We start from the raw sequence: 27,893 nt of genomic DNA, 5'->3' as shown, positions 1-27,893 counted from the left end.
AGGATAAGCAGGGGGGGGGGGGGGGGGGGGGGGCTGGCCTCGGACCAGGGGGACAGGTGTGGACTGGACAAACCCTTCCTTTGAAGAGAGGAGAGGGCATAAAAGGACAGGAGCCATAATGGAGAGAGGTCCATTATTTAGGGAGGTATGCAGGAGAGGGGAGAGGTGCAGCGTGTCAGGAGTGCTGCGGTGCTCATTGAAGGGCTCTGTTAGGAGAGAGATGCTGCCTTTCTCTGACAGGAGTAATAAACTCTGACATGCAGCGCTATGATGTCAGAACACTGTCAATCCCCCCGCAGCACTCAGCTCAGGTCTCAACATCTGATGTGTGACAGTGTGTGTGTGTGTGTGTGTGTGTGTGTGTGTGTGTGTGTGTGTGTGTGTGTGTCTGTGTGTCTGTGTGTGTCTGTGTGTGTGTGTGTGTGTGTGTGTGTGTGTGTGTCTGTGTGTCTGTGTGTGTGGGTGTGTCTGTGTGTGTGTCTGTGCGTGTGTGTCTGTGTGTGTTTGCATGCGTGTGCCTGCATGCATGTGTCATGTCTGTTAATACATTAATTTGCACGTATCTGTAGGGTTCCTGTGTGTGAGTGTGTGCACAGCTGCATCTGCCCGCTCATGTTTGCATGCACTCATTGTGTCTGACATGTCCAATAAAGAGTGTGTCTATATATGCTCCTAGCTGCTGAAACATGTAGTCAGGGCAGGGGAGGCTGGTGGAGGTAGAAATCGGAGGATTGGCAAACATGTGTTGATACGGTTCTATGCATTACAATGAGCCCCGTCCTTCTACCTCCACCAGCCTCTCCCCTCCATGTAGTATGACCACAACCTTCAGGCAGCTAACTGCCTGCCTGGCAGAATGACAACAGAACACCTGGAGAACAGATATCCCCGGCGCACGTAGAGAACATGGCAACACAAAAACAAGGACAGCTCATTTGAACAGGAACCATCGAAACTGGACAGGCCAGAATGAGTCATAGCAGACACTGGTACTACATACACCATGTGTCAAATGCAGCAGACAGACACAACACAGTGCATCTCTGCAGAGAGAGAGAGAGAGAGAGAGAGAGAGAGAGAGAGAGAGAGAGAGAGAGAGAGAGAGAGAGAGAGAGAGAGAGAGAGAGAGAGAGAGAGAGAGAGAGAGAGAGAGAGAGAGAGAGAGAGAGAGAGAGAGAAGAAAGAAGACATGGTTCAGGGTGCCCCTTGCTTTACCACCCAGGAGAGAGACGCTACAGATGCAAACCAGGCAAATGTATAATTAGGGTGGCGCTTAAAGGCTAACATTTTCTGTGGTTTTCTGTGGATCAGTGTGTGTGTGTGTGTGTGTGTGTGTGTGTGTGTGTGTATGTGTGTGTGTGGGTGTGTTCCTGCTGATTCGGGGGGGTTGTGTTTAACCATAGCTTGACTACAATGCCAGAGGCAACGTGGGAGTTTGATCTTATCATCCTCTCCTTTGACTTCAAACCCCCAACCGGGTGGGGTGCTCTTAAAACATGAACTTATGTACACTAATGAGGTTCAAACCCCCTAACTAACAACTACTGGCATTATAAATCATTCCATACAGTATCATCTCTCTCACTACAAGACAAAAAGAAGACTTCGACATGTTTTTTTTACATGCAATAACATAACGCTAACAATGTGGTGGGGCCTCAATGTGTCTGTGTCACTGAGTCAGCTAGATGATTTTCATTGCATAACAGCCTATTCAGAATCCTAACAATTCAACAGCTTTTTTCAGGAGACACCATTTCTGAAAAGACAGTTGCTACGGTTTTGAAACACTGAATTCAGTTGCTGGCAGGGACTTTTTTTCGACAGGAGCATGTTCCTTCAACATATCCACACTTTGCATGTGCAATTCATTCTCCACACAAAGTTTGATTTCAAAACATGGACATTGTCCAAAAGGCAAGGGGAGCTTGTACATCGAGCTTTAATGGTTTCTTCAACTGAAGCATGAACATTTCAGCTGATGGAAGCCTTCATAGACCAACCATAAATAACACATGGTGTGGCTTTATTATGGGAACTTAGCTTAGCTTCAGTGGTCTTCTATTGCAATGTAATTGTCCTCCTGTTATTACCCAACCTCGTTTGAAGAGAGTCAAACCCTTTTTTTTCTTTTGAACCACTGGAGTGCTAGTTTAAGGTCAGACCGTCGCAGTCGTCGCAAAGACACAATGACTAACCTTGACTCTGGGTACATTTAAAAAAAAAAAAGTAATTTCCTCTCCTCTCCTTTGTGCCCGAGAGCAAATTAATCAACACCCCTCTACTGACACCAGGTGTTTTTCCATGCCCCTATTTAAGCAGCCTTCGACCCCGCCCCTTTCCTTTAATGCCTACTCAATCAAATGGCAGACACAGGCATTTTCCCCTCGTCCGTCAGTGTATCACACTCCATTAAAGGCCTCCGTCAAGCCAGGGGGCACTTTCCACCCAATAAAAACTGCTGCTGCTGCTCTTCACCTTGGCAAAGACACAGAACAAGAGATAGTGATCCTTTCAATCCCCTAAACCTGTGGTTGAACAATGTGGTCTACAACATTATTCAAAGAGATCGGAATAGGAAAGATTCCTTACTCAGGGGAGGGGACAAAACCCTAACCTTGACCTTGAGGTCACCCAGTGTGTCTTGGTGCTGGAGGGGCAGTGGGGGGGGGTGGGGGGGGCAGCCCCGGTGTGTGTTGGTGCTAGAGGGGAGGGGGGATCTCCCTCCCCAAGGACTAAATTGAAGTGAATACCCTGTGGCCTAGTAGTGGAGTATGACATTGAACAGACACTACCGAGGACTCAGGCTTTGCTCTCAAGGGGCCATCGGCGCCCTCCCAACCCAGCAGAGGGGCACTCACCTTGGACCCAGGTGGACCAGGCAGGCCGGGGTTCCCATGTGGACCGGTAGGACCCTGAAACAGATGCAAACAGAAACACACACACAAACACAGAGAGAGAGAGAGGGAAACAGAGAGAAAGAAAAGAAATTGAGGGGGGGGGGAGAGAGAGAGAGAGAGAGAGAGAGAGAGAGAGAGAGAGAGAGAGAGAGAGAGAGAGAGAGAGATTAACCAACAGTACATCACAATGACAGCTCAAAAGTGCAGTACCAGGAAAGGGTTAAAGGGTGCATGTGTGCCTAAAACTGCTGTTGTCTAAAATGAGTGAGTGATTATAGGCTACTGAGATTCACATACACATATATCACATATATTATGTCACATATTTCTTCATGAGCCTTTCTCAATCTGCAAAGGAATGCACCTTAGCACACACTTGCAACACACATGCATGCACACACACACACACACACACACACACGCAGACACATACGCATACAGGCACACAAACACACGCACACAAACACACGCACACAAACACAGTCACACACACAAACACAGTCACACACACAAACACACTCACACACACACACAAACACAGTCACACACACACACACACACACACACACACACACACACGCACACACACACACGCACTCACTCACTCACTCACACACTCACTGACACATCTGCACCCCTGCTGTTCCCTGGCTCAACCGCGGAGCTTTCTCTGAAACGCCCACTACACACTAAAGCCATGAGGTAAGACCGCTCTCTCTGTTTCAGGGTAATCAGTCACCGTTGATCGTCCACGATCAGGAGGTGAGAGAGACGTAATGAAGGGGTATGGATAAGCCACACTTCGTTTTACAGGTCCTGTCCTCTGTCTGCAATGTTGTGGTGCTGCTGTAACACCCAACACCCGCCATCCCCCCATCCCCCCTCAGTCCGACCTCCACCCTCACCCCCACCACTCAACTTTCCATTCCATGTTCTCTACTGTTTGATGCGGCTGCATTTTTTTATGGTAGAGAGGAAAAACTGTAGTTTGTCCTTACTGTAACCCTCTACTCCATGAGAACCTCCATCACAAGGTCTCTCTCTCTCCCCTTCCGCCCCCCTCTCTTTCTTTCTCTCGTCCCCATCCCTCCCTCCCACCCTCTTTCTCTCTTCCCCCATCTCTGTATTCTCCCACCCACCCCCTCACTTTCTTTCTTTCTTTTCCCATCCCTCTCTCCCTTCTTCTCAGCTAAGAGCAGATGGTTTCAAGTGCTCCCACCTGTGGAACTGTGTGTGTGTGTGTGTGTGTGTGTGTGTGTGTGTGTGCACATGTATGTGTGAGTGTGTGTGTGTGTGTGTGTGTGTGTGTGTGTGTGACTATGGGACCAGGCTGAGGGTTCAGTTCAGTGGCTGGTGGTATGTAACCAGAGTGCTGACACAGCAGAGGTGAGCCCCCCATAACCACACATAACACTCATGTTCCACCACATAACGAAGCCTCTGACCATCTGTCTGTACGTTATGGGTCACCACACTCTATACAAACCATATATAATGCTTCCACAGTCGTTTACCTGGTGACTTTTACTGCTTCATTGACGGGTCCCCGTCTGTCTGACACCCACTTAAACAGCGGAACCAAGAGCCGCGTAAGTTGATGTATCCAAAGGAAAACATCACAGAGGCGCGGTGGGCTTGTTTATCATAATTGGCTGACGGAAAACACATACAGACCCACCCAGACCCACACAAGGACACACACAGACGCACAAGTATGTCTCACACAGACAGACAGACAGGCAGACAGGCACACAAACAAAAACACACAGCCAGACACACACACACACACACACACGCACACACAGAGAGTGGGTGAATGTCCTGAAACGGCACCAAAACTCTCTCTATACCACACGGCTACCTAATAGATAGCAGGACCTTGTGGCAGTGACCGGAGCTTTGCTTTCATAGGTCAGAATGTTCAACAGAGGTTTAGTCTCAACGTCAGAGGCGGAGACACGCACAGCGCCGCTGCTGCTGCTCCTGCTTTGCTTAACCATCTGGAGATGGTTGCTGCTCCAGAGGCCTGAAGGAATAAACATTTCATGCCTTCTCTCAGAGGACCGTCTCGTCCCTCCCTATGCGCCATTAAGACTCATTCCTGGGCCGTGTTGAACTCATATAAAAACCTGAAACATGTCTGTCAGCACCTCTGGTCACGGTGCTGAGTCACCGGCGAGCGAGTTCAGCCAAACCGCATTACAGGCTTGAGTCAGTTGGTGAGGACGTGTGGGGGTGGGGGGGGGGGGGGGACGCTGGGAAGTGTAGTCTTTTCGGGAGGATATTGTGGTAAGTGCTGAGGAGCAGGTTCAGTCTGCGGTGGGCCTGAAAGGGCAATCCACCTGACTCATACCTGTTATTTACTGTTCTTTACTAGACCAGAACAGACAACAACTCCCTGTCCTCATACAGACCTGACAGAGGATATTTCAAAGGCCATTGATAAGAAAAAACACACTGCATGGAACTACTGCTAGAATCAATTAGGACATCTAGGAACAGTATGTTCTTTCTTTCAATCTGTCTATCATCTCAAGGTGGGGGGGTGGGGGCTGTGACATAAGAGTGACGTCACGTGACCTCAGGTGACAGGTGAGGCGTGGTTTACTCACCCGAGGACCTCTCTTCCCACGAGACCCAGGTAGGCCATGGGGACCAGGAGGACCCTGAGAGAGAGAGAGAGAGAGAGGAAGAGAGAAAGAGGAGGAGGGAGAGGGAGGGGAGAAAGAGAGGGAGAAAGAGAAGGAGGAGGGAGAAAGAGAGAGATTGGTAGAGGAGAGAGAGAGAGAATGAGAGAGAGAGGAGGGAGAAAGAGAGAGAGAGAGAGAGAGAGAGAGAGAGAGAGGGAGATATGTTAATGACAAGGAATAACATGCTATAACAAGCCACTCAATGCACACAGACAGACACGTGACGACGTGTAATTATTCTTTTTGTGTCTGAGTGGATAAATTCAAAGAAAAGAGGCCAATGTTTCAGTGACTCTAAGCCGCTAACAGGAAATCTCTGAGAGGGGGTATCGTATTTCATCCTCTGGAGGAGCCTGACACCACAAGCCTTTGGTCATTCCTGGGGGTTAGCATAAACCGTTGTCATGGAAAAACGATGCAGGAAACACATGGAATGATTAGTCTTCATGTTCTTTCGGACGAGAGATATGAAAGAAAAAGAAGGAAAAACCCTTCTCACACATGTGGTCGATACTTTTCTAACATTTTATATTCCAGAGTTGAAACTGAATGTCTCTGGTTTGGGTCAAAACATGATAATAAGGCATTTAAGCTGCAGTGAATATCTTTCATGCATGCGCACACACACACACACACACACACACACACACACACACGCATATAGGCTCACTCGCACTTATGCGCACACACGCACACACACACACACCACTGTTTGTATACTACTGCAGTAGAGACTAGTCTACACCATAACAACTCCATAACTCAGCTTGACTCATTCAAAGCGGCCCTCACTGTCCTACAGGCAACATCAGCACTTGACTCACTGTAAAAACTCTACAATGCACAGTTGTCTGTCCTGTGTTGTCCTGTTTTTTGCATTTGTTTTTGTATACACGTGAAAAAAAAAAGCATAAACGCACTTACTGTAATGCCAAAGCAAATTCCTATATGTGTATGCATAATGGCAACAAACGTTATCTGAATCTGAATCTGAATCTAAAGCACTTGATGACACTTGATGAATCATCTTTAGCTCTGGTAGAAAAGAGCGGGAGGAGAAGAGAGAGAACGTTAGGGCCACTTGTGTATATGGAGCCTATGATGGACTGGACTGGGGGAAAAGCACACAATGTGCTCTGTGAAGAGTCGTACGTAATCGGAATGTAAATATTGCTGACGGCGAAAACACAGGCTTGCCGCTAAGCCGTTTCTGTCCAATCCACACTGATGATGAATAGGGTTCTAACGTAGTATGTTCATATTCTCCCCGTGCTGCACAGACATGCCACATCTCATCACTGGAGGAGCAGGAGAAAGAAGCCCCTCTGTTTGCAGTTTGTCTCAGCGATTTGTTTCCTAAAGTATGATTGGAAACTGGACGCTTTTCAAAAAAGCGGTTATCATGTACTGTATCCTCCATGGGCATCTCGGTGTGCTCCTCCAAACCAAACAAACAAGAGGAGATCACTGGAGCGTTTTCGGGGGAAGAGGCTTAGCTGAGGGCCTTGGGTGAATGTTGCAATCGTAGAAATAGGACGAGTAGAACGGACTCATGTTCCCTTCGACCATGGCAATTTGGCTATTACACCAAAAGATGTATGGAATTGTAATGCATAATTGCTATGGTAGTCATTGTTATTGCATGTTTAGAAGACCAAGAAAGCCAAAAATTCAGAGGCGGAACCATAGCAGCTAAGCATCATTTGACTGAACATTCCAGTGTCAATGTCAGTTGAGTTGGTTGTTAATAAAGCTGTGGGCTAAAACTTCCATATGACATGCCAAAAGATGGCCGCCGGTACACCCACCATGGAATGTTGATTTGAATGGGCATGTCCGATCTACTCATTTTATTTCTATGGTTGCAGTAGTGATAGAGATGATACCGTGCTGCTGGGATTCCCGGGAATGAAAAGGAAGTCCCAGGAAAGAGACTGACAATCAGGAATACACACAGCCGTGGAAAAACTATTACAGAAGGATAGAAATAACAAACAAAGAGAACCCTAAACCAAAAACTGATGTGATTACAGTACACGATTGAATGATTCCCGCAGTTTTTTGCATTGGAAGACATTGCTTTCTGTACCACAGCTTTGTCAGTGCAATTAAGAATTGGGGTCTTACAGAATATCTCACTGAACGCTGAGGCCTGATCGATCGATAAAATGAGTACACATTCAATGTTCCGTTTTACTTTCTAAGTGAAGTTGGGGGGGGGGGGGGATATGGGGGTCCTGGGGGAATATGGGGGAGTCCTCCTCTATTGCTCTCTGTATCAGACAAAGAGAGAATGCTTCAGAAACAGCTGCTTGCTCAAACGCCACACTCCCACACACCGGGTGATGGAAACAGTGAGTGCGGTGCTACCGCCTTCGCCGTAACAACAAGGCTTAGATAGAAAGACCAGGCAGTTAGCACGACAAGTAGACACAGTGTGATTCACCCTATCTGTAAATCATCAATCACATTCACAGCAGGCGATGCGGTGGAGGCAGGAGTCAGAGGATGGGGTCATTGTAGTGACTCATGGAATGGAATGAGGAATGATATCAAACACCTGTGTTTGCTACCATTCCTCATTTCTCAGTCCATGCATTTCAATGAGCCCATCCTCAAGTTTTAGGCAGGGGGCAAATCCAGTTCAGTCAGTCAGGGGGCAGAGCCCACCCGCCTATCCAATGGTAGGGGAAACACTGGATCACACCCAGAGGAAGGCTACTAAGTTGAAACGTTGGTGAGGTGAGTACATGTCACATCAATAACAGAAGAGTTTCGAGTTACAGTAGGTAACACCAAGCAAGCTGCGAGTAAAAGACGTTTCAGATGGAAACAGTATATATATATATATATATATATAAATAAAGGTGATGAACGAATAATCTGCAGTTCCTCCAATCGTTTGAAGTGCAGCTGCTAGGGTGAAAGCCCCCGAAGCATCCTCAGATCCGGACGTCATTCACAATTAGGGGTATGCATGCTATGGACAAGAACGGAAGCATCACCCGTGGCAGCTGCACAAGAGTACAGTTAGTTACATTATTATATATCAATGGAGGCTGGTGGAGGTAGAAATCGGAGGACGGGCTCATTGTAATGCATGGAATGGAATAGGGTTATGGTTTCAAACATGTTTGTATATGTATCAATGACAAGGTCATCTGTGTTTCTGCCTACACTGAGCAGAGAATTAGGAAGTATTTTTCTGGGAGATACCACTTCAATCCAGAGCTCTGAGGTGGGAGATACCACCTCAATGCAGAGCTCTGGGAGCACATGAGGTGATGACATCACACACTGACCCTCTGACCTTGAGTTGAACTCATATCCAAAACATGGGAGTGAGAGAAGCCAACTGACAACGGCTGCTGTTGTTTTTTAAACACACATCAATATGTCTTACTACCTCTCCTAAACCAGGTAGATATGATCAGTAAATAGGCTAGTTTATGACCACCCAAACATGTATTACAACATGCACTGTACTGTGCTGTAAATATGTATTGCACTTGCAATTTGCACTAGTAAGTATTTGTCATTGATTTAGTTCTTTACTGTGCCTTATTGCCTGTTGCGTTTTGTTATTGTTATTTTTTATTCCTTTCCTTTTATTTACACTAAAGTGTTGAGAGGATGCTTGTCTCAAGCATTTAATTGTACAGTTTACAATCAGTATCCTACGCATATGATAAATACACTGATTTGATTTGAACTGAATTTCACCTTGAGAAGTGGCAGCAACGTTTGGCAGCAACGGCTCCTCGAGATACAGTAGCTCACTCAGCAGTTTCCCAACCCAACCATAAAGGTAGATGTTTATATCTGAGGTAATGCTGCTGTCGAAACTCTAGTGGATCAATTCACACATTTAACACATTTAATTTTCTGAGGCATAAAGCGGGCATCAAGTGGGACAGCTATAAGGACCTGACATGATATCACCTTCATGGCAACATACAGTAAACATTGGATGAAGATCCCTCTCTCTTTGTTGCTAGGCTATAGACCTACAGCAAGCAGCAGGTATAAATTACCCTGTCCGTGCTCACACAAATGAGAGAGAGAGAGAGAGAGAGAGAGAGAGAGAGAGAGAGAGAGAGAGAGAGAGAGAGAGAGAGAGAGAGAGAGAGAGAGAGAGAGAGAGAGAGAGAGAGTGAGAGACAGTCACAGGCAGTATTTCAGAAAGGGGAATGACATGTTATTTTAACCACCTGTTGATACATGAAAAAATAAATGGTCTTGGACAAGCCGTCACCTTGCTTCTAAATCAATACAAAGCGCTGCCAAAATATTTTCTTTCATATTCTGGGGATTGGGAAGATGAGTAGAGTCTATGAGTGAGGGAGGGCCAAATGTAACACTCAAAGTATGATCACCATAAATTAGGCTAGATTGCGTCGCATTGTAATGTACCTATATCGCACATGTACCGACTTGACTTGTGGTTATGCTCTTTCTTTGAAGACCGTTTCTAACAATCTTATATTTGTGATTATTATTCATAGATTCACTTACCGGAGGACCTGGTTCTCCTTTGGGGCCGGGGAAAGCACCATCATAGTCGTAGTAGTCTGTTTCCTCGTAGCCATAGTCGTAGCCCTCCATATCCACATTGTAGGCGCCGTCCTGGCCATGCTCCTCAGAGGTGTCCACCTGGTTCTCCCGGTACAGGGTGGTGCCGTTGGCTCTGAGCTGGGTCTCCAGGACCTGGTCTGTGGGCCGGGGCTGTGGCTGAGAGTCCCAGGTCCTGTTCCTCAGGCCCTCCTTCAAACGGCTCTGCCTGACAGGGGTGATCAACCCTGGGGTGGCGTCCGTGGTTCTCGGCCTTCTGGGGTCCCACTCCTCCTCTGTGTCGTTCTCAGACTGAGGCCCCCCCAAAGACTGCCTGGTGGTGTTGGTGCCACCCGCAGGGGGGGTGATGCCCAGAGCAGCCATCCCACTGAGGGTGCCCAAGTAGGGGAGGTCAGGGTCTACGGAGGGGTTGGAGATGGAGGCGGTGAGGGTGAGGTGCTCCAGCAGGGAGCCCCCCAGGTCAGGCTGCACCGAGGAGCCCAGGCCTAAATACTGTGTTATGGACCTCTCCGAGGAGGGGCCGAGGGCTGTTCTGGCCAGGGCGGGGGTCTGCTGGGTCTGGGCCTCAGCTGCCAGGGAGGGGAGCACCGTGTGGGGGACCGGAGAGGGGGCAGAGGTGGAGGAGGAGGCCGCGGGGCTGTCCGCCCCCGTATCCGAGCTCGGGGTCGGAGGGGGCGATCGGAAGGTGTCGGCCAGCCGGCACTGTTTTTTAAGGTAGTCGCAGTAGCGTGCGGCAGCCTGGGCAGACGGGTAGATGTCCAGCTGGCATATGCGGCCCTGGAACTGGGTGGCTTTAGGGTTCATCCTCCCTAGGGTGAGCAGGCCTCCGGAGCCCAGCGTCTGCGGCCTGGTGAGCGTCTGCTCCCGCTGGTGCACCGCCCCGCAGTCGGCGTGGAAGGACACCGAGCGCGGGCGCACGCCCACGGCGAACGAGTGCTGCCGCCCGTCCTGCAGGTCGTAGCTGAAGTAGACGGAGGCCTTCTCGGCCGTGTACACCACCACCCTTTTGGGCAGCAGCTGGATGCCAAACTGCAGCTTGTTCCTGCCGTCCCGGATGCTGAAGAGGAAAGCATTGTTCGCTCGCCAGGAGCTTAGGCTCACCACGACAGAAAACTCTTCGCCGGTGTCCGGCGGGAACAGGCCCCCCACGGGGGCTTCGATGTAGGTGTCCGGATCAAGGATGACCCCGGCTCCTTGGGGGGAGGAGGGAGGAGAGGAGGAGGAGGGGGTCTCTCTGCTGCCGGTGACGCCCAGCCGATAGAGAATATCCACACCTGGAGGGACAGAGAGCGGAATAGAAAGTCAGACATTTATGTAAAAGACTATGGATGTTATTATGAAAAACTGGATAACAGGAGAACATAAAAGGGGAGGAATGGGGGGGAGGGGGGGCAAGAGGGAGGAAGAGGAATCAAAGAAAGAGTGAGAATGGTGGAAGAAAAAAAAAGGAGGCCGTACAGAATGAAAGAGCACAGAGGAGGAAGTGGAGGAATATCTGGAAGGTCTGCTCGAGGGTCTGCCACGCTGACCCATAATGCTTCTCAGAGCGCCAGCGAGGCAGATGGCGGGCAGATGAGACCAGGCGACTGTAGAGGGATGGGTAGAGTACACCACAGTACTCCAGCTACCCACACACACATTGTTTGAATCAATCTGCCACCAGAGATTCATGATACACGCTTTCTCACTCCCAGGTGATTCCTCAGAATATATGTCAGACCCATTTGATGTTGAGGAACAGCAGATGAACAGAAATGAATAGCCTCTCTCAGTACAGGGCAGGCTTTATAAGAGGACAAGGGTATAACAATGTGAGAGGGACATTGTATGTTGCTATGACGCAGTACAAAATGTTTCAGAACAGCGTTTTTCATTCAGTATGTTTTTTTTACTACATACATGGTTAACATGAAAGTCAAAATTAGTTACACTGTGTACACTGTTTAAGAGAGTATTAAACTGTGTGTGTGTGTGTGTGTGTGTGTGTGTGTGTGTGTGTGTATGTGTATGTGTATGTGTCTGTGTGTGTGTGTGTGTGTGTGAGAGAGCATGAGAGAGAGGGAGAAGCCCTCTGAAGCAGTAGCGCTGTAGAATCCAGGAAACAAGAGAGGTCTTAAAGCCTGTGTGAATGTCAGTGGGGAGATCCCAGGGGGAGGAGGAGGAGGAGGAGGAGGAGCTGTAGTGGAAGGTATTTTCATTGCTAATCCAGAGGCGCTTGTTTCCTTTGAAACAGCTCTTCCCCATGCTCAGGGAGCTTACTCACAAAAGACTGGTTTATTGATTTGGCCTAACAAGAGGGAGCTGAACGCATTAACTCAACCAGTGGCTTTGGCCTTTTTTAGAGGCAAGGCTCTTCTTCTATGGCCCTGTTGTTGTCGCCAGGTTCAACACGGTCATAAAATAATCGAGGCTAAGTAAGAAGAACTCTGTTTTTTAACTGAGGGCCTTCTGAGGGCACGGCGCGTTCACAGCAATAAAAAAACGGCGGAGAACGCAAACCGCAAAAAGGTCTGACATCAAAGCTGCAACACACGCTACTTCAGACGAGGCGCACATGTATGACCTTGTGACCTTTCACCTTGGTCGCGGATCGAATTGAACAGCCAATAACTTATTTAGAAAGCCTCAGTATAAATGTTGACAGCAGATATGTGTGTGTGTGTGTGGGGGGGGGGGGGGGTGAGCAAAAGCCAGATGGCTATTTCAGGTTACCTTTGTACCTTTGTACCTTTGTATCTTTAACATTTTCATATGGAAACACTTAGAAGAAAGCATTATGGACAAGCGTGCGAAGCTTGTCCTAACTTCATTAGCACGACTTGAAAAAACAGGGGATTCATAAAGCATGACAGAAGAGATCACGGACTTGAACTTTAACTTAACCCTGTGCAACTAGTTCCATGGACAAACTGCCTACTGTATGTTTCACATAACGTTTTAATAGACAGTATCACAAAATATGCTGTCTACTATCTTCATGCTATCTAAACAGGACATGGGGTTCATATCCTTGGATTGGAGTCAAAGTCAAAACCAAACCAACAAACAACATCTGCAACAACCACAGTCAGACAAAATAACAACCTCTCAACATTTCCCAACATCAAACATGCCCTGCCGCCTCCTCCTCCTCCTCCTCCTCCTCCTCCTCCTCCTCTGAGGTCACGAGGCACGAGGTCGGGGGTGTAGTCTGGTGATCGTACGGAGGTGCTGCTGGTGCTCTCAGGCTGTGGTTTCGCTCTGGGTGAATACCAACAGGGGCTGGAATTTAACCCAGCCAAAGGTTGCTTTGTCCGAGGCCTTGGGAGAGAGAATGTGGCTGACTCCATGTGGTTCGGAGTGCTCCCGCGGCCCGGGGAGGAGTATCTGCTATGGATCTGTGCTCGCACTGAGATGTCCTTGACATTCTTTGCCTGGGGTAACATCAGCCTGTATTCCAATTAACCTGTCTCCTATGTGAAGACAAGCTGCCCCAGCCCTTAGTGCATTCCTCTATCCCCCTCCTGCTATGATGGATAGGGGATACTGCAGGTAGCGGGGCTCCAGTGGAGGCTAGCGGAGGTGGAGATCGGAGGACGGGGCTCATTGTAATGCATGAGATGGAATAAGGAACGGTATCGAACATGTGTGTTTGATATTGCACCATTTGTAATATAATAATAATATGATATGCCCTTTAGCTGACGCTTTTATCCAAAGTGACTTACATTGCAGTGAGTGCATATATTTTTCTGTATATGGTCCCAGTGGGAATTGAACCGTCAACCTAAGAGTTGTTAGTGCCATGCACTACCAACTGAGCCACAGGAAGCCATACATTTGTCATTCCGTTCTCAAACTATTGTGTTTGATACCATTCCGAATTCCATTCCATGCATTATAATGAGCCCCCTGTCCTATGATTTCTACCTCCACCAGCCTCCCTTGGTGGGCTCCAACAATGACATATGCAGACACAACCACACAAACACACATAAGGACTGACCCTGGACCCCTGGTTGAGTTTAGTTTGAGGTGAACCAGTCAGGAGCAATGCTGGATACAGTACACATGCTCATTACCACAAACACATACCAAACACGAAGACAGGATTACAGAAACAAATCTTAATCTTTGCATGCTGACATGTTTCTGGCACAGCGATATGTGTACACAAATAAATGCCTACTCAGCAAGTCTTTGAGAGAGGAGTTGCCAGTCATCAGACACTAGCCAGCCGTGCACTATTTTCAACAACATTGATTTCTGGTTGAGAGGCAGCAAGGCCTCTTGCAAACCAGTGGAGGATGGTGGGAGAAATTGGAGGAAGGGCTCATGGAATGGAATGAGAAAATGGTATCAAATACACTCGTTCCATTCCAAGCATTACAATGAGCCCCTGTTCGCACCATAGTATTCATGATGTTTTATTCCAAAGGACGATATCCCCAACAGCTAAATACACACAAAGCTGACTGAACTTGTTGGTGCAAGGGACGGGTCATAGAGCGGGGAGGGGGAGAAACCAAGTATGTTATCTCTGACCAAGCCCTGCCTCTCCCCCCTTCTCACTTCAATAGCCCTCGCTCGCTCTCTCTCTCTCTCTCTCTCTCTCTCTGGTGCTTGGCTGAAATAACTCACTGATGGATATCACCTTATCCACTGCATCTATCCAGCTGAAGAGCAGTTGCCAAAACATGCTAAGCATTAATGTGATATTTCCCCTTCCTCTCAGCTTGACTGATTAGTGTACTTATTCAGAGTGTTCTTTTTAGCATGCTTCACAGCACGGTATGAGCGTGCGTGTCACATTTAGAGTCCTGTCCTGTTGTGTGTGTGTGCGCGTGTGTTCAATTGTTGTAAGTCGCTTTGGATAAAGGCGTCTGCTAAATGTAATTTTTTTAAATGTAATGTAAATGTGTTTGTGTGTGTGTGTTTCTGTGTGTGTGTATGTGTGTGTGTGTGTGTGTGTGTGTGTGTGTGTGTGTACGTGTGTGTGTACGTGTGTGTGTGTGTGTACGTGTGTTGCTTGTCCTGTCTGTAGCCAGAGAGGAGTGCAGAGAGAGGAGAAAGGACGGACAGGGGGGAGTTAAGAGAGGCTATTTGGGCTGTCTCTACCTGCATTCTAAAACCTGAGGAACAAGAGCAGACATGCAGGAGAGGCTTTAAGAAACAACCAATAGGAAGAGAATCTCCTGTTAGCAGCTGTCCTTCTGACTCCCTCTCTGACAGACAGACACACTCCCTGTTCTGCTTCCTACTAGAGAAATACCCATGATCATCTGTATCTGTGGCTATCACATCTGGTCTACGTATGGTGTTAGAAATAACATTGTTATTGTTCTAAATAAAGTTGGATTCGATTTGATTACAGGCACATTAATATACACAGGAATGCATGAACACACTCACATCCTGGGGTGGACACAACTAGTGGAAACCACCTTTCCATTTACATTTTTGGCATTTAGCAGGTGCCTTTATCCAAAGCGACTTACAACAAATACATTTGTCAAGGTAAGTGAATCATGAAGACATTTCACTAATTCACTTACAGTAAACCAAATGAACAGTTACAATTACAATAATGTTGCCACAGAGTTTGATGTCTATTTGATTCAAATGCCTCTCTATGACAATATTTAACAAATGTATCAATAAAGCCCAACATGAATCCCTGACATACTCCAGAGTGATACTAACGGGTTAACAAGACCCCCTCTCCTTGTTGACAGTGACGCCCTCTTATTCAAAGTGAGATGAACATCAATCACTTCTCTTATCCAACATGAATATCTAAGCAGGCTTGAGGCCTAAAGCGATAGCCCTGAGACTTGAGTGATTCAATACAAACTACCATGTGACATGCTTTGTGCATGCTAACTGAAATAAATGCAAATGGAGTGGATTTATCAAAGAAACCGTAACAAGACAGTTGGCTGGAAAGACGAAACGGTGACGTTCTCTAACTCTGCAACCAGGAGTCAGTGTTCACCCTCTCTCTCCTCCTCATCCCTCTCTTGTTCTCCAACACCCCGTTAAATGTCACTTGGTCAGCCTTCAGGCTCACGCATGCCTGAAAAAACCCACACAAGCCCCTGTAACAATCAACAATCAACTCCTCACTGCCGACTTTGTTTCCAATCGGAGAGGGAATATTCAATAGAAACCTCCGAAACTGGGCTTTCGGCCTATTTGTTGACATCGCTTGATAGTTTGACAAAGGTCATGTTTTGCATGCACTCTAGAGATGGCTGGTGGAAAGGACGGGGGGGGGGGGGGGGGGGTGTTAGCTGGAGGTGGCAGCTCACAGTTCATATGAATAACCACAGTTAGACAGCATAGCACTATTTATTTGGTTAGACAAGTGATCATTTTTAGGGATTTTTCCTCCATTATCTTCAGGTGGGGTTAGAGATTTCTACAGTGACCTTTGCAGTGCAGAGACAGAGACAGTACAGTCCATGAGGACGGTGTCAGAGGGAGAGCGGCTCACCTTGTGCTTGGTAGTCTTCTTGTGCAGACAGTACTGCTGTGCATATTGACAGGAGCAGGAGGAGGGTTCTCCTGCAGGGATGGAGAGCACAGTTAGTCAAGGGAAGGTTGCGGGGGGGAGGGGCAGGGGTGCGGGGTCAGCGAAACAAAACAAAACAATATCAGATTCACTCATTGATTTGAGCCAAAGCATCGGAGTCAGTAATCAACATCAATCAAATCTGAGACAAATTCATCCATCATTAAGTCATGATGTAAAGATAAAGAGCTCCGTCTCTTTATTGAGGACAAAAAGACATGTCCTGCTGTGTGTGTGTGTGTGTGTGTGTGTGTGTGTGTGTGTGTGCGTGCGTGCGTGCGTGCGTGCGTGTGTGTGTGTGTGATGTAGATGTACATAGCGTTATGTCTTTATTGAGGACGAATAGGCATAACAAAGTTACTCCTACAGAACACATTTACTCCATCATAGGGTGAACAAGAGGTTTGAGATGATCCATCTCAAATGTGCAGTTGCGTCATAGTTGGCCGCAGGGTAGCAGTGACCACTTCACAAGTGTCAAACTGAGAGTCATCAGCCACAGCTAAATGTTATGTTTCATTCAACTGACAACATGATTGCAGAATAAGCATGTCCATAAGCTCTCCATTAGCCCTGTCTATGTCCCCAAAGGCCAGGGAAAGGAAAACTAATCAATTCAACAGCAAGTCCATCCATCCACCTCGTTATCTCCTCAGTCAGTAATGCATACTTTAGCAGAGGTGAAAAGAGAACGTCAATCACAGACCACTCACTCACTCAACAAGCCATCTCACCAGGTGGGGGACACACACACATACAGATCACTTTGCTGTTAAACCAGTGTTTCTGGTAGCAAAAGGCTGATTGCGTGAATCCCTCCTGTTGTGTCTCCTCTCTCTGTGTTCATGTTATGTGACTGTATGGTGATAGGGGAGTCAGTTGCTGTGTGCTGAGGCTGAGGTTTCAAATTCTTAAAAAAATATATGTTAATGTCCTCAGAGAGGCAATTTGTTGGGCAAGATCAGTTCATATCCAAATAAATTAAATGAGGTGATGGTGTTAGGGTAGTCAGTGCCTTTGTAAAGGGCTGTTGATGATGATGATGATGATGATGATGATGTATACCTCCTGTGTAAACCTTGAGGAACCTAAGTTCCTAAGTTCCTAACTGAGTGCAGAAGACAGTAACCCAGAACCATGGAGCCCTTTACTGAGAGAGAGTCCTGAGTGATATCATATGTGACATCTGTAGATATGTGCTGAGAAGTCATTCATGGGACTATTTTTATGTTTAATTTCCCCTTCCTCCCAGATAAAAAAAGAAAGATTTAGCTTAAAGCAGTTGGGATATAAATATCATTAGGCCTAATTCAAAAAGTGAATACATGTGAACATGTGTCCCTGCAAATGGTCTTACCACAAAAGGAGAAAAGCCTCAATTGTTGCTACTGATAGCTAGCATAGTTCCGACCATTGATCTGCATGTGGTGTGTCTGTGTGTTTGTTTGTGTGTGTGTGTGTGTGTGTGTGTGTGTGTGTATATCCCAGGAATAAATGCAAAGAAAACAGACCCGATCATACTGCGCTGGCTTTTACATGGTCCATTCCAGCACTGTTTCAGTAACTAAAGTGGATGTGTAGCCAGGCCTGCCCAGTACAGCCTAGCATTGTTCAGGTCTTAGTGTAAAAAGAGGTCCTGGTTTAGGAGAATGGCTTACCCTTCAGGAATAAGCCCTGCAGAGAGAGAGCCACGACCAGACTCTGGCCCCCACTGACCCCACCTCTAGGGGTCACTGCCCACCACATAGAACGCTGTAACTGCATGGGCAAACTGCGCCAGTTTCCCGGACACAGATTAAGACTAAAAGACTAAAAAAGCATCTTAAATAGAGAGATTTTACATTTTACAACTTTTCATTCCAAAATTGTTAATTCAGGATTTGGCTTAATCTGTGTCCGGGAAACCAGCCCATTAAGTTCACTCAGGCCATAAACCTCAAACAAATAATGTGTACATTTTTACCATTTAGCAGACGCTTTTATCCAAAACGACTTACAATTAGGGATTACAGGGACAGTCTCCCTGGAGTAATTTAGGACTCAGTGCCTTACTCAAGGGCACATTAGTGGTGGTGTTCCCAGGTGGGACTTGAACTCATGACCTTCTGATCACCAGTCCAACTCACATGTCCAAATAAACCACAGAGGACTCTAGCATCACATATTTGTACTTTAAAGAAGCAGCTATTTGGATCATTCACCAGAGACTACGCACGGTACCGGGGCTGGAGGTGTCCAGAGTCACACCAGTACATCGGTGGAGGCTGGTTGAGGTAGACATCGGAGGACATGCTCATTGTAATGCATGGAACAAAATGAGGAATGAGGAACTTGTTTGATACCATTCCTAATTCCATTCCATGCATTACAATGTGCCTGTCCTCCACCACCGATTTCTACCTCTACCAGCCTCCCACTGGTACTGGACAAACTGCATTGAAGAGAGAATGAGGAGACAGATGTTACTTCTGCTGTACATGCTGACCAAATCAATCAACCAGATTGTGGAGGAGTGCCATATAATTCCAGCTGTCCCAACTTTAAAAGGGACCGCTTCCGGCAGTTTTTCCCTATCGATGACTGTGTGAAAACAAAAGGGGTTTGGCGCCAATTCAAAAGACCTGAGGAGACGCTACTGTGCTTTCTCATCACAAGCCAATGACACACTCATAACTCCTAAACTATAAATCAAAAAGCGAACAAAACTCATGTCATCGGTGCTTATAGTGTGGTAACTTCAAGGAATTGCTATCATACTATACTGTTAGCTCCTTGGTAGTTTAACAGAAACAAGAGATCTCATTTGAATGGTACATTTATAGTGTGGGGGGGGGGAGGGGAGGGATGGGGGGTGAATTGTTTTAGTTATGAGACAAGTGAGGGCGGTATTTACATACAACCTGCAGGGCTTGGTAGTGTCTGTGTGGCCCTGTTTGAGAGAGTGACGCAGGCAGCCATGTTTGTTTTCCCAGAGCCACATGCTCCTGTAGGCTCTCAGAGAGAGAGAGAGAGAGAGAGATAGAGAGAGAGAGAGAGAGAGAGAGAGAGAGAGAGAGAGAGAGAGAGAGAGAGAGAGAGAGAGAGAGAGAGAGAGAGAGAGAGAGAGAGAGAGAGAAGAGAGAGAGGGAACAGCACACCAGGCCTGTCACCTGTTCCCCATCGAGATACTGGTGCGACATTCCACGCCCGGGAATACAGACCCACACCCCCACACACCAGGAAAGGGAGAAAGGGGGGGGGAATACAATGATTCATCTGTAGGGAGGATACAAGTCATTTATATGGCCATAAAGTAGCTGGTTCAGCTTTAAAAATCTTGGCTTGGGTTTAAAAATGGAAAAGACTAAATATAAAACACTTCCATCCACATTTGGAGGACTTGCCTAAAGCCAATCTGAAGCTGATTCTGACAGCCATGGCTCTGTCTCTCCTCTGGCTATTTAAAGACACACAGCCCCCTGGTTCCAAAACAGACCCGACTCTGACTCCTGGGTTCAGAAGAACCTAACATACATAACGATGACATCAGACAACATGTTGCATGGTGGGATTTTTGTCCAGTGCGCTGTTGCATCTTACAGCTCTCTGAATCATTATCCAATCGTGTGCTATGTTTTTGTGTTTCAGTATCAGTTCTGTATTCTTAAGACTTCAAGAACCAACCAGCTGAATTGTGTTAGAACTTGAGGTTGTTGTTACAATAGGATTTCTGAATCTGTATCAGATCCCGCACGCTGAATCCCCGACTCAGGCCAGGCCACACCAACATCCCCACAGTCCCGATGGTTTATGGGAAAGGCTGCTGAAAGCGGTACAAAGCTCCCCAAACACTGCTGTGTTGACGGAGGGAAATGCCACCATGTGAGAAGTGAGTGCCATGTCAAGACTATAAATAATTAGGACTTTAAACGCTCTGCCAGTATGAGTCTGTCCAAGGCTGAGGAATTATTATAGAATTATTTGTTTCAATGGCACATTGAATCAGGGTGGAAATTGGGGGCGGGGGGGGGGGGGGGGGATAGAACAGAAGCAGAGTGGTTCATTACACTTGGCAAACAGGGTCAAATCCACTTAAGTCTTGTTTACAATCCTCATAAGGAAAGAGAGGCAATTTTCCTAACTATATCATTGACGACTGGCAGTGTGCGAGGGGCGACATTTACAGCATTGTTTACATGGCTAATTGGCAGGGTACTTAGCGGATTAACCGATAGGCAACCAATCGTGCAAAGCTGTTGATCCCTCCAAAGGACTTTCACTTAAGGTGCAGAAAATGCCCTCAGACCATCTTGAAAATGCTATTAACAAAAACATATCATCCATACACCAAAACAACAAGGCATACTGGAACTCACTGAAATCTATTCACCCCCGAGCCTGGACGCATTTGATTGACCTCTGTCCTATATAGATATACCCTCTTGTGGACACAACTGACATTTGGGGCAGCTTTGCAGCTCTGTTCAATCTCAGTATGTAAACATCGTATGTCCCATAGGGGATTAAGAGGATTAGGTAAGTAATATCAACACAGAGGCGAGGATGTTACTAATCTAGCATACAAGAGAAAGATGTCGGGGGCTTTGAACCAATGCCCTAGTCTAAAAAGCCTGGTGGGCTTACAAAGTTTCATTGGATCAAAGCATCTAAAGACAGTGAGACAAGACAGTCATTAGACCAGACAACCAGAGCACACCATGAAATAGTACAGGCTGTTGAGGCACTGTACTATCCCAGCCTTTAGGCCCATCATCCCACTATTAGCATATGTAAGTATATGTAAATACAGAGTAGGATATTCGCTGAATGAAAATGTGAGTTCCTTGCTAATGTGTGTGCTCTGTTCCTGCAGGCTCCCCTCTTGGATTTCAACCACAACGCACTTAAAAAAAAAAAGAGTGAATGACTGTTGTTCACAGGCCAATATCTGTTCCTCTTGGCAAACCTTCACCTCACACCTGCATCCAGACGATGACTTCATTACAGAGGCATTGAATTGATTTGATCTCTAATCGTCTTCTCCGTGCATCCCTTCCAAATGGCCATCAGCAATTAGCAGATAAACACCTTCAGAGTGCAGCGTCCCCTTTCATGACTCATCGGTTATCTCTGCGTGGCTCTGAATACAGGCTGTGGTAGATATTGAGAAGTGTGTGTGTGTGTGTGTGTGTGTGTGTGTGTGTGTGTGTGAGTGTGTGAGTGGGGGGTGTGTGGTTGGGGTTGGAGCCAGTTTCAGATTTGCTAACCAGGGAACCAGGTTCCAGGAGTGAAGATGTTGTTGTTCAAATACTTCAATATCAGCATTCACTTTGCACCTGGACCCCACCAGGGTTTACTTTAGAAGTACCCCCTAGTGAATTCATCCCATGTTCACCACTGAGGAAACAGGGGTAACTCTAGAGCTCGTCAGCTCCTCTGGCCCTTTGCTCCGAAAACACTCAGATTGGTCACAGAGTCAAGAGGTCATTGCAGACCAAAGTAAAGATTGACTTAGTCCACAAGACAGTGAGCAGACAAAGGGCTGTGAGTAAACTTCCACTGGGCTTTATTGGTTTGCCTTTTCCTGTCACAGAGGGAACCTGCAGATGTTGAGAGAGCTAAACACGCTCACTCACACACAGACACACACACACAGACACAGACACAGACACAGACGACACAGCCATAGACACAGACACAGACACACACACACAGACACAGACACAGACACAGACACACACACACACACACAATCCTTCATCCCCCCAGAAAAACAACACTGGTTACCCAACTGGTCCACGCTTTGCATTTGGTTGCCCTTACATAGCACCGTGTATAGTATTTACTGTATAGCTACGTTGGTTTCTACATTGGTTTCTACAATGTAATAACTAATCCATACATGGAAACTGTGATGAGGCATATGAGTTGTAATGAAAGGAAACAGGGTTTTTTGTACACAATGAAATAACATAACCATGCCTGCATCTTATGTATTAGTCAATAGACTAATTTGATGCTGACTGAACTGTATGAAAGAAGAGGCAGAGAAAGAAGATCTGTTGTTTTTCTGTGTGTGTGTGTGTGTGTGTGTGTGTGTGTGTGTGTGTGTGTGTCTGGTTCCCCATGACCTGGCCCACAATGTAGTCTATTGTAATTTGATTCTTCCGAAGTCCATTCACACTCCACTCCTGTACTGTACCCTTCCCTTCAACGGAGAGTGGCATAGAATGGCATTCCACGCCAGGAATCTCATGACAGGTAAGGGAGAGTCTTCCTACAACAACAAACCCTCATTCAGGTGCTTATTATGGTATGTACAGCAGTGGTTTATATCCTCCCAGGGTGGCAACCACTGTCTAATGTTCAGGCTCTCTGTCAAGCCTGTGTGAGGGGTAGTGTTTCCATCCATACAGCCCACTGCTGGCTTTGGAGTAGCCACTGTAAGCCATGTGCATAACAGTAGGTGATTGTCTAGCTCTCTCCTCTAAGGAACCACTCTGCACCCAGGTCACTTCACCAGTGATGCGAATGAACTCCCTCAGTTCATTCACAGCAAGTCCCTGTTTATATTCACATAATATGTGAACGTCTACCCTTCCTTGTTTATAAAAACACGTTCCACTCTGGGGAGGGGGGACGACGGCACTGCATCACTTTTGGTGAGAGGGGTGAACTAAACACTCATGCAAAACACACTTAGAAAAACAACAAACCATGACAACAAAAACAAAACAACAATAACAAAACAACAACAAAACAACAAAACAGTGTAGCCTATGGCCCAACTCGTTTATATCAGAGAATATTTGGAAGAGTTTTTTTTTTTTACTGAAATGCCTGGAGATTTATGTGGGCAACATTGTCCCTCTGTGAAAGCAGTGGCCTTCCAACAGCATGTCGATTTCTATACATCTCGACAGTTCCAGCCAAATGTAACATCACTGCAAAAAACCGCATGCCCAGATGTAAATATCCAATACGCACGTACATGTGGAATGTTTAAAACTGCTATAGAGTACATTTTCAATCAGTCCCGCTTGCACAGTGTCAGTCATCTGGACTGGTCCAAGTATGTCTACAAAAGAAACGATCGGTCTTTCCACTGCGACATATTGGTTAGGCTACTTGTAGAGAACCGGGTAGGCTATTAGTTTACTTGGTCTTTCTTACTAGAGAAATAGCCAACAACCGGCCTAATGACCATCGCTCCAATCTATTCAAAGTCATCTAATCTTTCTACAGACTCTGTGCTACGTGACAAAGTGAAAAAAAGGAAAAGAAAAGAAAAGGGGGGAAAAAACTGCATTGAGTGGAAGAAAGCAGAAAAGATGATCTTGTGGTCTGTCCTTCCGCGATGCCGCCAGCAACACCAGGTTGACAGCATTTACCTGCCAGATCAATAGTGCGCGCAGCATGACCATTGCAGGGTCAAAGCCACGACCCTTACGCGCTCTTCATGTTGTCGTAACAACATTGACCCAGATCAATGCACAATTTGCCCTAATTCATTAATCAATGTGCCCACTCCATTCTGAACAGCGCCAAAGTAAGTCAACAAGTTTCATTTTTCACCAACAATGTTCCCAGGATCTGCTGCCTTCTGTTCTTTCAGTGATTTACATCAAACACACAAAAAAAACTGTTTTGGAGACGCTCATTTGTTATCAACAATATTACACATACTGTAGACTACATATTTTCATGTTACATCTCTCATTTAATGTAGTCCAATTATCCCCTATACATTATGTAACCCATGCGTATGCATTTTACTCACGTTATTGCTGTGGGAGAAACGTGTCCACTCCTTGTCCGTTGGGCTCCTAAATGCATTTGTATGCATTTGTCCAGGCTGCAGAGTTCTAAGTGAAAACAGAATTCCACGCAAGAGGATACCGGTTCATGAGCGAGCCCCTTGGTTACAGCCAAAGGAAGCGTAACAGAACGAAGACTGCCACCTCAGAATTTCCTCATTGTATGCAGCAGTCCACAGAAAAAGTCTTCCCACTCAAATCACATTCACTCCAAAAGTCTCCCCCCAACTCCAACTGCGGTTTGCGGAGCCCCGGTGATTATTTTCTCTCTCGAACCTACCCAAAGAGGCGCGCGCCAGCGTTGTTGAAATTAATACTGGAGAGAGCAGTGCGTGCCGAACTAAAGCAATGTTTCAATGGGTAATGTATTTACAGTGCGCGTAAAGGATTCAGAGTTTGATGCTTTCTATTGAGGGGTCTTCAACAGACAGACAGTCCCAGCTTCGTGCTGTACCTCCAGGCTGTAGTTTCTGCATGTGCCTTGACTTGCACTGATGCAAGAGGAACCGTATTCATCCCCAAGTACCAGCTGGTGTTGGATTTCACCAATTACTGACTTGTGACATCACAGATCGGATCCGCTTTTTGGCTTGAGTTCATCAATACCTTCATTCATTTGAGTGCAGACTGATCATTAAAGTAGGCTTATCTCAATGAAGATAACACATTTTCAGCCCAATAAGCTCCCAAACAGCCTAACTTTTTTTGCTGAATGGTAGAATGGGTTACTGCATGGGCTACTTGGGTAAAGATTTCTGTTGATGCACATAGTGTAGTAGTGTGTGTGTGTGTGTGTGTGTGTGTGTGTGTGTGTGTGTGTGTGTGTGTGTGCTATGTGCATGCACACACACACACACACACATTTTTATCAATCAGTGAGCGTGTTTAGACTGGTGCCACTTCACATTGTTTCCTCCACTTTGGCACAGAGAACTCAAACAAAGCAGTGACTGATATGAGGTGCTGCAGGTGGGCTGTAGTAGCCTGCTCGTGGCATAGTTAGCCCGCCCCGTCAGAACCTGGGACCAGGGCACTGTAGGACCTGCCTGACCACATACATGTAGTTCATAGTAAACACTACAAATATAGATGGAGGGAAATAAGCTTCACTTCCAGACTAGCTGTGAGATAAAGCAGAGAACTTTGCTGTGACACTAACAAAGATGTAACGTTCACAAACATCATTCAACTTCGGTAAAGACATGACTGTTGTGGCCTGAGGTTGTCCAGTGGTTTAGCACCACGGTCTACAGTGCACATTATATGCCCATGTCGGCATGGATTCAAATCTGGCCCTGCTGACATGCCCTCTTCTCCTTACTTTCCTGTCTATCTTCACTATCTCTATCCAATAAAATGAAAAATATAAGCGGGACTGCCCCACTCTGAAGAAAATAACCTTTTAAAAAAAGACGAAGATATGACTGTTGTGATCCTTCTACCAGACAGACAATCCTACAGACCCGTCACACCCCGGCCTGATGGATCTGTGTCCCGAGGTTCACGTCCAAGACAAGGTCAGCCCAGCAGCCTTGACTCACATTCGTAATCCTTCTGAGGAGTTGTCATGCCAACCGAGGTGTTTGTATGCCCATCAGCGCACGTAGAACCACTCTTTACAAACCAAGCCTGAAAGGAACAGGAACTAGGAACACCTTGGAAGAAACACCTTGGAAGAAAGGTGGAAAACTAGTCTGTAAATCTGGTGGAGGTAGAAATCAGAGGGAGTATGGGCTTATTGTAATGCATGAAATGGAACGGTATCAGACATGTGCATTACAATGAGCCGTCCTCCGATTTCTACCTCCACCAGCCTCCACTATACATACAGTATAATATCGGAGCTCTGACCCCGTGTCACAGTATCGTATAGGACTCTATGAAGAGACGTGATTGTGACCTGATCTATTGTCTCTGGCTAGTACTCAACATGTCCCAGACCCCACTAGGGGCTGCCTTCCCATCAGCTACAGTTTAGTGCAATAAAATCCTAAGAACAAACAATCAGAGTTTAGGCCACCAAGCGGAACAAAGATGGGCATTTGCACTCCACTCCGAGAAGAATGTTTGAGTCCTAGCTTCAGGCGTACGCTTCATTACAGCAATAAACGAATGAGGAGAAATACAAATAAATGTATGTGATACCTCTGAAGGGATTTATTTGAAGTTTGTCATTATCAAACACAAACATTAAGAAGTCTGCAATACACAACCCATAAAACCCCTATGTAAAGGTGATTAATCGAATGAATGAATGAATGAATGAATGAATTCATAAATTAATGAATGAATGGAAGAATGAATAAATTCCATTTCATTTGCGTGTCTCAGTCATAAAAAACCTAGTACTTATGGGATCATTAACACATCGTTGAGCATATACTCAAACGATAGTACATTTGTTGTACATTGACAGTACAGCAAACATCTCACATAAAGGCACTTCATCGTATCATTTTGTCCCGCTACTGAAAATCATAGTGTTTCTCTTGTTTGGACTTCTTTTATGATCATGGTCACTGATTTTCCAAACAAACAAGCTTTAACCCACTACCACCATTCCTGCAGGTTGACCCATTAACCTAGAACAAATACTACTCTGTGAGTCAGCCAGCACTCTCTCTGTCTCTCTCTCTCTCTCTCTCTCTCTCTCTCTCTCTCTCTCTCTCTCTCTCTCTCTCTCTCTCTCTCTCTCGCTCTCAATCAAGTAGTCTCTCCCTCTCACTACCCTTCTCTCTCTTCCTCTCTCCCTCTCAAGTAGTCTCTCTCTCCCCCCCCTCTCTCTCAGGGAGCCCATATGGTTTGGTGTTTAGGGGGGACGTGCTGGAGACAGAGCAGTTCCTGCCTCAAATCCCAGGTGGAGCAGGGCAAGCTCTTCAGCCAGACATTTGAAAGCTCAAAAACAAGAGGGTCTAGCCGTCTCAAAAATGTACCGTAGTGTATGATGAGGCTCTGGACCAGGGCCTGTCTGTCTTCTAGGCATAAATATTGGGATTACTAATGATCACATTCATCTTGAGTATTGAGGTCAGGGGGAAGCTAGTGGAGGACAGAAATCGGAGGACGGGCTTAATGTGATTGATCCCATTCCTGGTTTCGTTCCATGCATTACATGCATGAGCCTGTCCTCCGACTTCTACCACCATCAGTCTCCGCTGATTGAGTTGCTTCGTGCCTCTTCCCCTCATCAAAGGGGATCTCTCTGAGGAAGAGAAGAGCACATGCTCGGATGTACTCTGGGTTTGCCATCAGTGAGCATCCTAGGACATGATGCCTTGACCAGATGGTTCTAAACCTCTACCTCCAGGAAAAAAGACAAAACAGCAATGTCACAGCTTAATACAGACAGCACCTGTGTTATTTGATTTCCTCATACTCCTCA

At 46.4% G+C, this 27,893-nt stretch overlaps 1 protein-coding gene across 1 annotated transcript in view; it reads right to left on the bottom strand.

The window, feature by feature from the left end:
• col24a1 (collagen type XXIV alpha 1 chain) overlaps positions 1-27,893 on the bottom strand; it is a gene marked incomplete at both ends in the record, with an annotated part of 120,638 nt that overhangs the window by 78,697 nt on the left and 14,048 nt on the right. The window contains 4 exons of the mRNA XM_080528293.1: positions 2,862-2,915; positions 5,513-5,566; positions 10,106-11,436; positions 13,272-13,402. Of these exons, the coding sequence (XP_080384419.1) occupies positions 2,862-2,915; positions 5,513-5,566; positions 10,106-11,436; positions 13,272-13,402 (1,570 nt within the window). The remainder of the gene's footprint in view (positions 1-2,861; positions 2,916-5,512; positions 5,567-10,105; positions 11,437-13,271; positions 13,403-27,893) is intronic.

The sequence above is a fragment of the Nansenia antarctica genome, assembly GCF_963989245.1.
Source record: "Nansenia antarctica genome assembly, chromosome: 1".
Taxonomy (NCBI): domain Eukaryota; kingdom Metazoa; phylum Chordata; class Actinopteri; order Argentiniformes; family Microstomatidae; genus Nansenia; species Nansenia antarctica.
This window is presented reverse-complemented; position numbering and strand designations above follow the sequence as displayed.